The following is a 16,524-nucleotide window of genomic DNA, read 5'->3' as shown; positions in this document are numbered from 1 at the left end:
AAACACAGAGGTATTTAGCCACATACACTAACCAAATGCAGTTCCAAACATACAGAGGTTTGCTTAGTGCTAAAGAATGCATTCATAGACTAAGCAGTCACGAAAATATAGACTCTATGACCCACCCGATTTCAGATGCCCGATTTCCCCTGTGGAGTACCCTTATGAGATGCCCTATCTGGCAGTGGTCCCTGGGTCTGAAGAGCTGCCCCCCTCTTTCTCTTCCTGTCTTTCGGCCCTCATCTCCTAGCCCTTGCTTGGGCTGCTTCATTCACCTCTATGCTCAGCAGCATTCTAGCTTCAGGCCAAAGTCAGTTCTGGAATGCAGTTCAAGCCCTCTGTCTTGAATTAGCTCCCTTCATGCACCCATCACAGCTTTCTTACATTGTGCTGAGCTGACTCCTGGACTGACACTCCTGCTTAACCTGCTGTGAGGATGGACCAAATTCATCTTGTTCACCACTGGACCTCCAAGGCAAAAGGAAATAGCAAGAGCACTTAACATACGACTTCTGTGATGACTGAATGAATTAATGTGCACAGACACCTTAGGAAGCTATCTGCACAGAATAAGTAAGAAATAAGTGACTAAACGTAGCCCGATACGATGCACACTAAAGAACTGCCTTGGGAGGAAATCATTGTGCCCACATTCCTGGTTTCCTGAAGTACAGTACCTCCTTCCTTCATGAGCATGCCTAACTAGCAACAGTAACTGCATCCTGTCAAACTTTCACCATCATTCCCAACTCCTTCATTGCTTCTCACACTGGGACTGACAGAAACCTCTGTCATGCTCTGGTCTCTCATCTCAAGCTCCATTTTCATTAATATTATTACGTGTGCACGTGTGTGCATGTATGTGTTAGATATCTCCCTCTATCAAAGGCTACCTTTTTTTTAAAAGCAGGGTTTCTTAAAGAACCCAGAACTATTTTACATGACTTACAAAGTTTTCTGTTATTTCTGTGGTGCTGAGGAACAAACACCAGACCATTCATGCTCCCACCAAGCTATATCCCCTTTATTTTTAGATGAGCTTGCTTCTTTTTGTTCTAAAGTTCTCAAATGTTCTGTTAATTCACTAGTGTGGGATATTTTTAGTTTCTATTTTTAAGATAAGGTCTGAGGGTGGGAGAGATGGCTCAGTGGTTAAGAACACTGGCTCCTCTTCCAGAGTTCCCAGAATCCACATGGTGGCCTATAATCATCTGTAATGAGATCTGGAGCCTTCTTCTGGCCTGCAGGTCCCCACACAAACAGAACAATGCATACATAATAAATAAATTTGTAATTAAAAAAGGTAAAGTCTTGATAAGATGACCTTGAACTCACTCTATAGTACAAAAAGGCCTTGAATTGGCAATTCTCTTGCCTCAGTCTCCCAACCTCATAAATTAAAAAAAATTAAAAGTACATAATAATTCACAACACTCAATTATTGACCCTGTCTATCTATTTAACTATTATTGAGGGGTTTCTCCCCACTCTGGGAAATAAATGTTACTGGGCATTCACTTGAGAATCAAAGACTGATACAATCTGAAGAAAATGTGTAAGAGTTTGGGTACGAACTTAAAATGTCTGTATGTGCACAGACAGCTCAGACTGACATGGAACTAAGGAGTGCTGGTTTATTGAGTACAGCATGATAAAGTCATGCTACTCCATCTTTCTGCATAGGCTTCATGAACCTTTGCAAATCTAACCGTTCCTTCTCTGATGTCAGACATGAGTGAGCAGAAGAAACTCTCTGCTTGACTGGGGCAGAGGAGGCAACAAAGGTAAAAGTGAGATGGAGGAATGACCAAAAGAGGAACCACTAGCCTGGGAGCAGAGGCTATGACTCCATGAGGCTATGACTTCATGTCTTCCCACCTCTGTATCAGCTTTTCAGGGTAAGGAAGGGGTTAGGTAAGAGTATCCCTATTATGTAAGAGATACAGGGTTCTGGGACCCTGGAGGCTAAGTCCCCTTTACTCAGTCTGCTGAGGGCAGTTTTAGGAACACAGCTGAATCTAGGCAACCAAGAGGCCTATGTAGAAGCCTGCAGATAAAAGAGGAGCTTAGGGAGGAGGGTGCTAAAGAGGTCATGGCAGCTAGCCTGTCATGAGAGGTGAAGACTTCTCTGCTAGACTTGGAGAACCTAAGAACCAGAGACAGGAATGGGGCAGTCTGGTCAGAACCAGCCTGTTTTCTCAGAACAAGAACACTTTTGAAATAACCTCTGCACACCCACTCTTTCCTCTCCCACAGGCCTTCGTCCTGGAAACTGGAAAAACCTCAAACTGTCTTAAAGGCTATGGCTCTACTCCAAGCCCTCTGAGACCTGTGAAGGGCTGAGCTGGAAGGGCTGCGATCTGGTTTATACTCCACTAGCATCATTCCAGTTTCCAACTGGAATCTGAGGACAAAGACACAACTGGTGAGGATACCATGGATATAATCCAGGTAAGAAATGCTGGTGGTCTGAAATAGTAGGCCATAGCAAGAAGAAGCCTCCTTCAGACAGCAAAACAGAAACAGTCAATAATGGACAAAAGAGGCAGAGACAAAGAACCACAGATAGAGGGAGAAATAAAGACATTAGGAAAGAAAGAGAAGAAATCCATAGACACAGAGTTGACATCAGGCAGTGAGAAAGAAACAGTGAGTTAGAGACAGAGGGAAGAAGAGAGAAAGTGAAAGTGTATGGGGGTGTATCTAACACAGGTTAACTTATTTAATCAGTCATATGACTAATAAATGGTAGGAAATTAACAACAGTAAATGAATGTTTTAAAAATTAATGATTAGCCAGGCATGGTAGGTAAGCATAGGCAGGGGGATCTCAGTGAATTCAAGCTTAGCCTAGCCTACACGAGCAAGTTCCAGGCCAGCTAGGGCTATATAATCAGATACTGTCTCAAAACAACAACAAGAAAATAACAATTAATTATTATAAAGCAATGGGCTTCATTATGATATTTTTATACAAGCCCCCAGGGTCTTGCTTTGTAGCTTCTGGCTGGCCTAATACTAGCAATGTAGGCCAGGCAGGCTGTGAACCTGCAACAATGCCTGGCTTCCTTTTACTTTCATGTCCTCTCTCTTTCCATTCTAAATTCTATACATGAAATGAAACGTGATAATTCTCTCTGTGAAACGGAATTATTTTACTATACTAATAAGCTCCTGATAATGTTTTTCTGCAAATGACATAATTTCTTTCTTCTTCTTAAATGTGTCTACAAGCCCACATGTGGAAGCCAGAGGACAACCTCAGCTGTCACCTTCAGGAATGATGTCTACCTCATGAGACAGGGTCTTTCATTGGCCTGATGCTCACCAGTTAGACTAGGCTGGCTGGCCAGTAAGGTCCAGGAATCCTCCTATCTCTGCCTCCCCGTCACTGAAATTACAAGCTATACCACCATGCCAGTTCTTTATTTTTCTCTTTTTAATATTTTATTTATTTATTATGCATACTGTGTTCTGCCTGCATATACTCCTGTAAACCAGAATAGGGCACCAGATCTCATTACAGATGGTTGTGAGCCACCATGTGGCTGCTGGGAATTAAACTCAGGACATTTGGAAGAGCAGCAGTGCTCTTAACCACTGACCCATCTCTCCAGCCCCCATTCGAGTTATTTTTACATAGGTTTTGAAGACCAAACTCCGGTCCCAAGCTTACTTATGAAACAAGCATTTTACAGACTGAGCTATCTTACCAGACCAATTTCTTTCTTCTTTTTAAAAGGACAAGCAAGCAAAGTTTACTAAGAAGTACAGAAACAGCTCCCTAAAACAGGATAGGTACTTAAGAAGAGTTGCCTAGTATCTCCTTCACGGTGGAAACAAGGACACAGCAGAAAGGAATTCTTATACACTGCTGATGGGGATGCAAATTAGTTCAGCCAATATGGAAATCAGTATGGAGGTTCTTCAAAAAACTAAGAATAGAATTACCATATGATTTTACTATAACACTCCTAGATACATAGCACAGGGAATTAAATGCAACACAATTCAGAGATACTTGCACATCCACGTAATTCACAACAGCAAAGTTATGAATTAACCTGGATGCCCATCAACAGATAAAGGGATAAAGAAAATGTGGTGTATACATAATAACAGAAATAGAATTTAATTCATCCACAGAGACCTTAAAAAATGGATCAGTGCTAGTATCATATCTAAAATTATAAACTGAAAATGAGTTGTTTCTTTGAAAAAGACGTTCTTTTTCAAAACAAAGGCCCTGTTTTTGTTTCAGACAAGGACTCATGTGGTTCAAGCTGGCCTGGCCATTAATTTGTTATATAGCAGAGGATAGCCCTGCCTCTGGTAGACAGGTCCTCCTGCCTCTACCAGGGTTCCTTCTGAAAACATCTATTTCTCTGGGACATTGAGCTTTTTCCTATATGAATCCACTTCTGGTATATTGGAGAAGTCGATGCAAACAAGGGCAGTCTGTCACCATGGAGACAAGGACTGTCAGTGCATGCTGGGAATGTAAAATGCACTGATTTTTCTAACCTTCAAATTTTATGTACCAAGGCTGGGCATGGGCACGGTGGTTCCCACCTTTGATCTTAGCCCTCTGGAAGTAAACGGCTATTCAACACCATGTGGGCTCTGGGAACAGAACCCAGGTGTTCTGTAAGAGTATAAAGAGCTCTTAACCACAGGGCCATCTCTCGAGCCACCTAAAGCAAAATTTAATCAAGAGCAAAGAGAAGTTTTTCAAGCTAATAGAATGGAGAGCTAAAAATGCCTACCATTCTTTAAGTTTAAAAATGTTTTCTGAGAATGCTAGTGTTGGAAAAATTTTAAAACTCCTTTAACTTGCTATACTAGTCTGAAAAAAAATGCTCTGGGAAGGCAAATTCTTATCTCAGGACAACTCTAAAAAACTCTTGGCTGAGGGCAGATTTGAGACGTTCACTGAGTACTGCCTGTTTCTGTCTCTAAAGAGGTAAAAAGATCTTCAACAACTCAGTCCACTCTTAGCTCCTTGACAGCTTTCCTCTTGGGTCCAGTTTATCATGCGTGGTTTTTTTTTTTTTTTTTTTTTTTTTTTTTTTTTTTTTAGAGGCACAGGTTTCCCTGGCCTGTCACTGGCCCTGCCATGAACAGTACTCAGAAAGAGTAGAAGAAAACCTCGAACTGTCACCTGTATCCACAGCTGAGCTTATGAAATACGGCTTAGTGGATGGACATGTCACCTACTTTTTACTAGGGCTACTTAAGCAGGCCAGCTTCTCCCTTCTGGCTTGCACACCCCACAGGTGTCTCTTTCTAAACGTCTTAGCCTAGTGCTGCACACAAGCTCTGCACTCCTGCCATACTGGAAACCAGCTCTCTCGGGCAGATGCCAACAAGTCTTACGTACTATCTCAGTGAATTTTCACAACCATCTGTGCAATATAAAATAGGACTCTCCTTCCAAATAATCTGGAATGCTTCTCCCTGAACACAACATTTTAAACCTTAGACATGAACAAACAGTAACTAAACAAAATAGTTGAATTATTCAGATTTTCGGAACAGGAATTCTGGTGTCCTCCACTAAATCTTTAATAAAGTCTACTTCAACAACTGAATGATGAAAAGAGAATGTGGCCTTATGGATAAGAATGTTTCCACCTTATCCACAACTTCCTGAAGGAGGTGATAATATGTCCCAGGATGAACAACAGAAGAGTACAGAATGAGGTGAAAAGCCAGTCCCACAGGAAACAGATGAAAACAATCTCGACTGTTATTGCACTTAGAAGGAAGCTTTATGAAAGTTTTTGTTTTATGAAGTAGAGTCACAGTGTTAATATTCAAGAATACGTATTATAGAACATGTCTGTCATCCTAAAACCAGAGAGGTCGAGGTAAGAGGGTCCTGAGTCCACAGCTAACCTGGGTATACAGTAAGACCTTGTCTTTAAAAAGAAAAAAACAAAAACAACAACAACAACAACAACAACAAAAAAAACAACAAAGCCCAAACCAAAAAGCACAGAATGGACAATATTGAAAATCGAGGCTACCTATTTCAATATCTATAAATATTAGTGCTTGTACCCACCTCCTTCGCACTCTTAATTTTGGTCAGAAATGTATGCAGTTCCATGGTTTCTGCAAACAGTGCCCGACATACTGCCTGATAATGATTTGGTGCCTCCGACTCAGCTGGGAGATGAGCAGCACATATCTACAGGAGAAAAGAGAAAGGAAATAATGGAATTTGGTTATCACTGGCATTTTAGGTACCATTAAAACAGACACACAAGTCTGCCTGAATTTTTTCTTTTTGATGAAGTTAAGTCCCATCACCCGAGGTTTATGTACCATAGGACCATGGATAAAGGCCACACAATCATGTGGGAAAATGGTTTAACTAAAGGACACCTAGCAGGAAAGATAAGCTGACTAGAATTAGATCCCATGGGAAAATGTTTAGCCTGAGAGGGAAAAAAAAGATTTGCTAAATATTGACGAGGTATTTTAACAGTGTCATAATTAGTTTCAGCTGTCAACTTGATGCAACACAAACCTGGGAAATGGTAACCTCAACTGAAGAGTTGCCTTGATCACACTGGCCTGTGGCCAAGTCCTTTTTTTTTTTCTTTTTGTTTTTCAAGACCGGTTTCTCTGTGTAACAGTCCTAGCTGTCCTGGAACTCACTTTGTAGACCAGGTTGGCCTCAAACTCACAGAGCTCCATTTGCCTCTGCCTCCTTAAGTGTTGGGATTAAAGGCGTGTGCCATCACTGCTCAGCTGTAGCAAAGTCTTAATTGTGACCACTTTCTTAACTGCGGATTGAGTAGCAGGGCATACGCCACAGTAGGTGGTGTCATCCCCAGGTCTGGGTTGTATAGGAAAGCTGGCTAAGCCAGCCAGAGGGAGCAAGCCAGTAAGCAACATTCCTTCATGGTTCCTATCTCATTATTGCTCTGACTTCCCTCAGCAATGGACTGTACCCTGTAAAATCAAACAAATCCTTTCCTCTCCAAGTTGCATTTGGCCATGATATTTATCGCAGCAACAGAAAGCAACTAGGACAACCAGCTACTGTTTTCTGAGCATTTCTCATACCGGATACATGTCTGACATGGCATATGTACAGCACAATACCATGTACTCTCCAATATAACCCTGAATCATCCCTGTTTTGTTTTTTATCCACAAGGAGAACCTAAGCACACTTCTACTAGGTTCTGAAGCCCACACTTGTTCTCTTGTGAAGCCTAGAGAAGTGGGAATGGAGGATGGAAGAGGAGGGCAGGGAGCCAGCGAGCATTCCAGTGCTGTCTATGTTTGGCCCTCATTGTCACAAGCTGTAAGAGAGAAAACTTAACATGTCACAAAGTGATTTGGAAACAAATGCGCACCAGGTCCTTTATCACACTGCAAAGATAGCCTCTTTGGAGATAGGAGAAATAATAATGCTATGCTTCTAAAAAATAAGATTTATGTATCCATGTTTAATAGTCACATTTTAAACCACTTCATTTGCAATAAAAAGCTGTTAACGTATCTTAATAAGTTAGACATTAATATAATTGTTGGAAAGAAATCTGCTATATTTTAACAATTTCTAGAAAGAATAGAGAGAGCAGGGTATGGTGAATCCAAGCCTATGATCAATCCCACTGCTACACAGTCAGAGACAGAGAGACCAGGAGTCCATGGCTATCCTCCACGATGTGGTCAGAGGCAGAGAGACCAGGATTAAGGCCTGCCTGGGCTCCATAAAATACTATTTTACTAAAAGAGTCAAAAGAGGGTATGATGGTCCACAACAAAGGTCACAGTACTCCAGAGGCAGAGGTAGGAGGAACTCTATTAGCTTGAGGTCAGCCTGGTCTATATAGGGTGCTCCAGGCCAGCCAAAGCTACATGAAACCAAGTCTCAAGAAAACAAAACAAAACAAAGAACAACAACAAAGAATAAAAGACATTCAACGATAGCTGTATTGTTTTCATGTTTCTTAGTTTTTTGGTTTTTGGTTTTTTTTTTGGTACCACACACAAGGTTCTTGTGTTACTGTGTGTGTGTGTGTGTGTGTGTGTGTGTGTGTGTGTGTGTGTATTGACAAAGTACTGAGAAAAATAAATAAAATAGAGACAGGAAGGAGCAGAGGAGAACACCCTTCAAAAGCACCCCTACAAAGGCTGACTTCCTCCAAGGTCAATCCAATTATGATCTCACCAGAGGACTAATCCCCTGATGAAGGTATCACAGCACCTTTATGATTCAATCACCTCTTAATAGCACTGTGAGGTTGGACGAAGCCTTTAACAAGAGCCTTTGTGGGGTTATCCCATACCCAAACTGTAACAGCTCCCTACTCTAATTCAAAATTATTTCCTTAAGATTTGTTTTTCTTCCTGGAGATGGGGAACAAACCCAATGCCTGTGCTTGCTAGAGAAGTGCTCTACACCTGAGCTAAATCCCCAATCCTAGAATGTATTTTCTAAGACAGTAATTCAGAATCAAATTGCATAAGATGTTCATAACAAGCAAACTAATGAAAACCACATTTATAAAGACTATTATAAACCTGGAGGAGGAGCAAGGGTTCTTTACCACGGAGCGATCTCTCCAGGCCAGAGAGAATATTCTTTATTCAAGGTGAGAACATGTCTAAATTTGTATGTGCAATTTATGTGGCTTTAGAGTCAGCAGTAAAGAGCACCAGAATGAGTCAGAAAAATAATTACATATATGTGTTCATGCTTAACCCTATGTATATTCTCTTTCTTTCCACCATAATCAACAGGCAATGATAAAATATGAAGTTTATATTTGTTATATATTCAGAGATCTTGATCACTAAAATTAGACAAATTTTCAAGATCCTACAAGCCCTATCATTTGAATTATTCCAACTTAGCTTCATGTTTTTACATTTAACAATAAAAAGGCAAAGGCAAACAGTTTGGTGAGATGGCTCAGCAGGTAAAGGTGCACTCTGCACATGCCTGATGACCTAAGTGTGGTCCTGGAACTCATGTAAAGGTACAAGCAGAGAATTGACTACAAGTACTCTGAGCATCACACACACACACACACACACACACACTAATAATTAAACTTTTTAAAAAGACAAAGGGCGGTCATATTTCCTCAGTTAACTCTTTGTCTTCTCTCTCAGCAAAGCCAATCAGTCATTGTTGAGGTTTTCAATGTCCCCACTGAAGACTCCTATGTCTGTCTCTAGATTTTATGATATTTGTATTTCAAATTTTCAAAACCTGTCAAATGTCTTGGCAATTTCGCCCTTACATTCAGTTGAAAAGAACAGTCATAATATTTACAGAGACAGGAAACTTATAGGAATGTTGATTAATACAGAAACCAAAAAGCAAATAGTGAGTTTATGATATTCTCAAACAAAAGTGCCAACAATAGAATTGGTAAAGATATAGATTTCCTTCAAACTATAAAATATGTCTTAAGTATACTTTTAATGACATATTTTTTCATAGGCATAGTGGCTCAAATCTAAAACATAATAGATGAAATGAATTCATTCCAACTAATATGTGCCCAAGAATCTTAAAAAGAAAAAGTTAATGTGCTGCTTAATGCTTAATGCTGCTGAGCAAGAATTCTAAGACTTCCCTCACCTTCTACCCTGTACTGTGGGAGCAGTCTGCTGCTCCTCAGCCACGGTGCCAGATGGCTGGATAGACCATGATTCTGTCCCTTCTTCCTCTATTCTTTGTGCAGCCTCCAAAGCACACACAGCCAAGCCTGTAGCCACTGTCAGAATATAAATGTTGCTTCTCATGCAATACCTTATTCTATTCTTCACATTTGACGTTACTATTTATCAGTGGTCTTCACAGAATTAGAAGGTCATTTTTGGTCTGCCAACTCCAATGTTTAATTAATTTTTGTTTTTAGGATAGGGTCTTGGAGAGAGCAGGGATACAAGGAGCATACCTAAACATAATTAAGGCAAAATACAGCAAGCCAACAGCCAACATCAAACTAAATGGAGAGAAACTCCCAGCGATTCCACTGAAATAAGGAACAAGACAAGGTTGTCCACTCTCTCCACATCTATTCAATATAGTACTTGAGGTCCCAGCTAGAGCAGTAAGACAACAAAAGGAGATCAAGGGGACACAAATCAGAAGAGAAGTTGTCAAACTCTCACTATTTGATGATATGATAGTTTACATAAGCGACTCCAAAAATTTTACCAAAGAACTTCTACAACTCATAACTCTAACCAAACAAGTGGGAGACTTGTATAACAAGATCTTTAAATCTTTGAAGAAAGAAATTGAAGACAACACGAGAAAGTGGAAAGATCTCCCATGCTCTTGAGTAGGTAGAATTAACATAGTAAAAATGGCAACCTTATCAAAAGCAATCTACAGATTCAGTGCAGTGCCCATCAAAATTCCAGCAAAATTCTTCACAGATCTCAAAAGAACAGTACTCAACTTCACATGAAAAAGCAAAAAAACCAGGATAGCCAAAACAATCCTGGACAATAAAAGAACTTCTGGAGGCATCACAATCCCTGACTTCAAACTCTACTACAGAGCTACAGTACTGAAAACAGCCTAGTATTGGCATAAAACAGACAGGAGGACCAATGGAATTGAATCGAAGACCCGGATATTAATCCACATACCTATTACTATTAACACCTGATTTTTGACAAAGAAGCAAAAAATATCAAATGGAAAAAAAGAAAGCATATTTAACAAATGGTGCTGGCGTAATAGGATATCAATATGTAGAAGAATGAAAATAGATCCATACCTATCACCATGCACAAAACTCAAGTACAAATGGATCAAAGACCTCAATATAAAGTCAGCCACACTGAACCTCATAGAAGACAAAGTGGGAAGTACATCTGAACGCATTGGCCCAGGAGACCACTTCCTAAATATAACCCCAGTAGCACAGACACTGAGAGCAACAATTAATAAATGGGACCTCCTGAAACTGAAAAGCTTCTGTAAAGCAAAGGACACGGTCAACAAGACAAAATGACAGCCTACAGAATGGGGAAAGATCTTCACTAACCCCACATCAGACAGAGAGGTCTGATCTCTAAAATATACAAAGAACTCAAGAAACTGGTCACCAAAAGAAAAAATAATCCAATAAAAAATGGAGTACAGACCTAAACAGAGAACTCTCAACAGAGGAATCTAAAATGGCTGAAAGACACTTGAGGAAATGTTCAACATCCTTAGTCATCAGAGAAATACATATCAAAACAACTCTGAGATTTCATCTTACACCTGTAAGAATGGCCAAGATTAAAAACACTGATGACAACTTATGCTGGAGAGGCTGTGGGGGTAAAGGGAATACTTCAGGATTGCTGGTGGAAGTGCAAGCTGGTACAGTCCTTTGGATATCAGTACGGCGATTTCTCAGAAAATTAGGAAACAACCTTCCTCAAGACCCAGCAATGCCATTTTTAGGTTTATACCAAAAGGATGCTCAATCATACCACAAGGACATGTGTTCAACTATGTTCACACCAGCATTGTTTGTCATAGGCAGAACCTGAAAACAACCTAAATGCCCCTCAATCGAAGAATGGATAAGGAAAATGTGGTACATTTACACAATGGAGTACTACACAGCAGGAAAAAAATAATGACATTTTGAAATTTGCAGGCAAGTGGATGGCGCTAGAAAACGTCATTTTGAGTGAGGTAATACAGACCCAGAAAGACAATTATCATATGTACTCACTCATAAGTGGCTTTTAGACATAAAGCAAAGAAAACCAGCCTACAAATCACAATTCTAGAGAATCAAGACAACAAAGAGGACCCTGAGACATACATGGATCTAATCTACATGGGAAGTAGAAAAAGATAAGATCTCCTGAGTAAATTGGGTGCATGGGGACCACGGAAGAGGGTAGAAGGGGAGAGGAGAGAAAGGAAGGGGAGCAGAGAAAAATGTAGACCTCAATAAAATCAGTAAAAACAAACAAATAAAATCCTATGGGAAGGCCAAAACAAAAAACCAAACACCAATCAGCTGTGACTGGCACGGCTCAGTCTTCAGGTACAGAACCTGCTCACAGATGCCGTCCATTCCACAGAGGCCAGCTGACAGAATCATGCCCAGTCAGCCGGATGACAGAAAGATAACCAACACCCAACACACCCACAAGTGGCCAAGAGCCATGACCCAGCAAAAGGCCACAGCCAGGCTGCTGAACTGTTGTCAAATGCTGAGTCACTATGCCACTCTTTTAAACTATGAGACAATGACTCACAGAGGGACAGATACTAAAGTGAACTATGGCTTTACCTTCATGACATCTTGATAGGACCGAATAGCTGAGATGTTTCTCTTTTCTCCATCTTCATCCTCGGGGCCTTCATCTGCGGCCTCATATCCTTCATCATGGTTACCATCAGCCTCCACAGTGTTGGCCATTTGGTCGATGAGCTGTTCTAGAGGAGGGCTCAGCTCCCTCTCTTCATTTTCCTTCAAGCCATAGTCCAATGCTTTATAAATAATAATTCCCAGGGATTCAATAACCTATGGATATTAAAAAAGATGGAAAATGGAGGTGACTGATACTCTAAGGACTGCAAGACATGAAACGTTCATGATTTTGGACATAATACTTGGAGAAGAAATTTAAAAATTTTTACCAACACATGTATTTAAAATTTTGAAAACAGCAATTTTTGTGTGGCTTCATAACATATCCACAAACCTTTTTCATATTTTCTTAAATTTATACTAGATGTTAAGATCAGTATTTCCCACTCATCTCTCTCTCTCTCTCTCTCTCTCTCTCTCTCTCTCACACACACACACACACACACAAAATACTGACCAAGCTGACTTGCAGTATTTTCAAAAATATTTTATTTCATTGCTTAGAGACTTCATAGATCTCCCAAAGTATCTGAGACTTAAAAATTCAGTTCTAAGTAGCAATTCATTTAAGCCCAAATAACAAGAAATATCTTCATATCAATATACAGATTGTTCAATGAGTTTCACTCACTGGAAACACATCTCTCTCAAATGACACAAACAAATGGGAGATTCATTTATTTTCTTAAATCCAGAGTTTGCAATGAAAGACACAAGAATCCTTCCTGTGGCCGCCTCCATCCATGTGAACCTGACTTGTGAAGGGCGGGTCCATCCATTACCAACAGCGCCCTGACAAGTGCTCCAGACATGGCCAGCAAGGAGAACGCTAGATTATCCCTCAACACTGCCTTTCTCCCTCGCTCAGTAAAATCATAAACGCAGTGCCTGTATTTTACTTTGTAACACCAACAGCACTATTCCTTCCATCTTAGCTCTTCTCCTTTAAAAGAAAATAGTAGAGTCAACAACACCAAAGGCTTAGAATTAAATGACCCTTATAACAGTCATCTGGCTCAAGGAAAATAATTTTTGGTGATTTTTCTGTAAAATGGGTACTAGTAACATTTACATGTCATGAGCTCTTGAAGGCATTAAATGCATGATTATGTTCCCCTCTTCCCTACATTCACTTGTTTCCAATGTTGATCCAGTTACCAACCTCAAAATTGTAAAGAAACTTCATTTCATTTATTCTACTTTTTTCAATGAAATGATTTTTAAAAAATAATCTGTATAGTACTTTTTAATACAAGGGTTGTAAGACGAGTTAAACACAATAGCACTGATGTCATATATACAATACCCTGGAAAAGCATTCACACAATTACTTAACAAACTCTACAAAATCTCAAAGTTTTATTACCAGAGGAAATAATACAAGCATTTAAAATACATATAATATTACTTAAAAGTTTTTTTAATTTATTTTATGGATATGAATATTCTATGGATTTTATGCCAGAAGAGGGCATCCCACTACAGATGGTTGTGAGCCACCATGTGGTTGCTGGGAACTGAACTCCAGACTCTGGAAGAGCAGTCAGTGCTCTTAACAGCTCAGTCATCTCCCCAGCCCCATTACTTAAAATTCTTAACTTCTAATTTTGAAGCAATGAAACTATTTTTTAAAAAAGACTTCTGTGTAAGGTTGCAGATTAGAGGCTGCCTCTGTGACATGAAGGGAGAAGAGTCAAGATACAACAGAATGGATTGCTCCAAAGAGAGACAGAACAGCTAAGCATCAGGAATGCACCCCAGGTCAGCAGAAAGTGGAGGGACAGAACGATGTGGGGAGAAGTATATGGAGGGGAGATTCGGAAAGTCCTCCATACTTGAAGAAGCCTGAGAGTAGCTGCCATTAGTGCAGGATTTGTCCACTGAGAGCAACTGCTGGGCTAGGACACATGGCACCTAACATAAGGACTTGGGGCCAGAAAAAGATGGAAGGATCCTAGAAGGGGCAGTCTGCAAGGTCATGGAATGTGGCAGCCTAAGGCTGCATCTTACTCTACCACCATCCAGAATGCCTTACCTGAAGGGAAAACTCAGCCTACCCAACACCCAAGCTGACAACTTGGGAGCACAAGCACTAGAAGTAAGACAGGTGAAGAGACTCCACAAGGACACAGACAGCCTCAGCAAAGACAGTGGACACCAGAAGCACCCAGAGGCAAAAGGAAGTACAAGCCATCCACTGTCCCCACTTCCTTAGAATCTTGGACCCGAGAACTCATGTATCCAGGAAAGTGTGGACCTGGCAAACCATAGAGAAGCAGTAGCTGGTAGATGGTGGCGAGAAACTAAGTGCCATCCCAAGCTCTGAAAGAGGAAACTATTAACTAATTTTGACAAATTCTTGGCAGGAAGAACATTCTGATACAGTCTGTTTGGTAAACACCAAGCAGCATAAATGCAAAACCAAACAAGCATAGAAACAAACAAAAATTGAATTTAGACATGCATTTTAAAATTCCAAAAATAAATCAAAGAAAAATTATTCTGAAAGAAGCTAGTAGGGGAGCAGCCATCTTACTAATGGGGTAAGGAGATGAAGGGCAACAGATTCAGAAACGTGAAGACTTCAGGAAAGCACTGTCTGCAGAGACTGAAATGTTATGCAGGTTCAGAGGCTAGTCACCTTATCTTGGGCTAACATTAACCCCCTGAATAGTCCACCTTGTCCACACCTGTGTGGATCTGTACTAGCATCCTGTGAGTCATAAATAAAACCCTTGGAATCTACTGACTTAGTAGATACACTGGCTTCCACCAGCCCAAAAGCTCAGAATGTCATCAGACAGCCCCTGAGGCCTACAGAAAAGTCTCCCTCATCTTGCTGTACCTGCCACTCTGATGTATCCACCAATGTCCTGTAAAACGTCATGAAACTTGTTCTGGCTCCTAGGCCATGGTCACTCAAATGGCTCCAGAATAAACTATCTCTTATTCTCTTTAGGGTAAGAACTGTGTTTTTTGCATCAATAGAAAGCATTCAACCAGATGGAAGCAAAATATTCAATGCCTCAAGGAAAACAACAACAAAACCAACCCAACCTATACTTTATACTCCATAAGGTTATCCTTCAAAAGTGAAAGAGACTTTCTCATAAGCCTTGCATAATACAATTCCTAGGTGCCATCACTAGTCTGGGGAGTGGGGGATAATTCTTTAGGAAGGAAGAAAATAAGTCAGAAACTCGGATCTCTATGAAAGAAAACCACTGAAGAAAGAATCAGGGTCAAGTAAAAACTTTTATTCTAACTATTAACAGATACCAGTTTAAAAGAACAACAGCCATACTATTAATTATGTGTGCTTATATATATGTATCTCCCGTGTTGCATGTGTATGCCTGATGTAAGCCAGAAATAATACAAGGGATAGGAGGAAGAACTGGGATTACCTTGATAGGATGGGTCATTTGCTCTGCCTACAATGCGGATGAAATAGTGTTACAGTAAACTGGGCTTGAATCGTAAATGCACACTGCAAATTTTAGGGCAGACACTAAAGAGAACAACAGCAAAATAAGTACAACTGGTGTGCTAAGAAAGGTGAGAAAGCACAATCATGTAAAATGCTCCTTTAAAATCACAAAAGACAGACGGTCCATGGAATGTAAAAGAGAGGAACAGAGAAAAAGGTTTAAAAAAATAGAAAACAAATGTGGTAGATGTTAATACAACTCTATCAGCAATAATTCTGGGCATCAATAGTCTACATCCCTCGAATATGAGTCTAAAGATGAACTAAAAACCAGTATATTGTCTAAAAGAAACCCTCTTAAAGGAACGGAGACAAATAAACTAAGCTGACACTAATCCAATAAGAACAGGAATACTCCATGACACTGCTCTGTGACTCTCTGTGGCTCATTCACAGACTGAGAACTGTTATGGACACATCTTAATTCTCCAACAAGGAGACTGAGCTCATTGAAAACAAAAATCCCTTTAGACTTCGTCATATGTTCAACTGTTTTATGAGCAGTAGGAACTTAACAATTAATGAACAAAGTCAGTAAGATATAAATTCCTTCCATTCATGGATGCAAGGTTTATGTTTACGTAAGTATCTTATGGTCATAGGTAGGATTACCTTTCACTTCAATCTCTGTCCTCCCAACTGACCACCACACAGATGGCC

General features: G+C 40.2%; 1 protein-coding gene across 7 annotated transcripts in view; it reads right to left on the bottom strand.

Annotated features, from left to right (window-relative positions):
* The window catches only part of Spire1 (spire type actin nucleation factor 1), a 120,754-nt gene that overhangs the window by 49,475 nt on the left and 54,755 nt on the right, over positions 1-16,524 (bottom strand). For all 7 annotated transcript variants that reach the window (XM_087895953.1, XM_087895949.1, XM_087895947.1 and 4 more), the window contains exons 3-4: positions 12,294-12,527; positions 6,068-6,193 (exon numbers count right to left, since the gene is read on the bottom strand). In XM_087895953.1, coding sequence (XP_087752079.1) covers positions 6,068-6,193; positions 12,294-12,527 — 360 coding nt within the window. The remainder of the gene's footprint in view (positions 1-6,067; positions 6,194-12,293; positions 12,528-16,524) is intronic.

Source organism: Myodes glareolus, chromosome 13 (genome assembly GCF_982192425.1).
Source record: "Myodes glareolus chromosome 13, mMyoGla1.1, whole genome shotgun sequence".
Lineage (NCBI taxonomy): Eukaryota > Metazoa > Chordata > Mammalia > Rodentia > Cricetidae > Myodes > Myodes glareolus.
The sequence above is the reverse complement of the archived record's forward strand: the minus strand, read 5'-3'. Positions and strand labels throughout refer to the sequence as shown.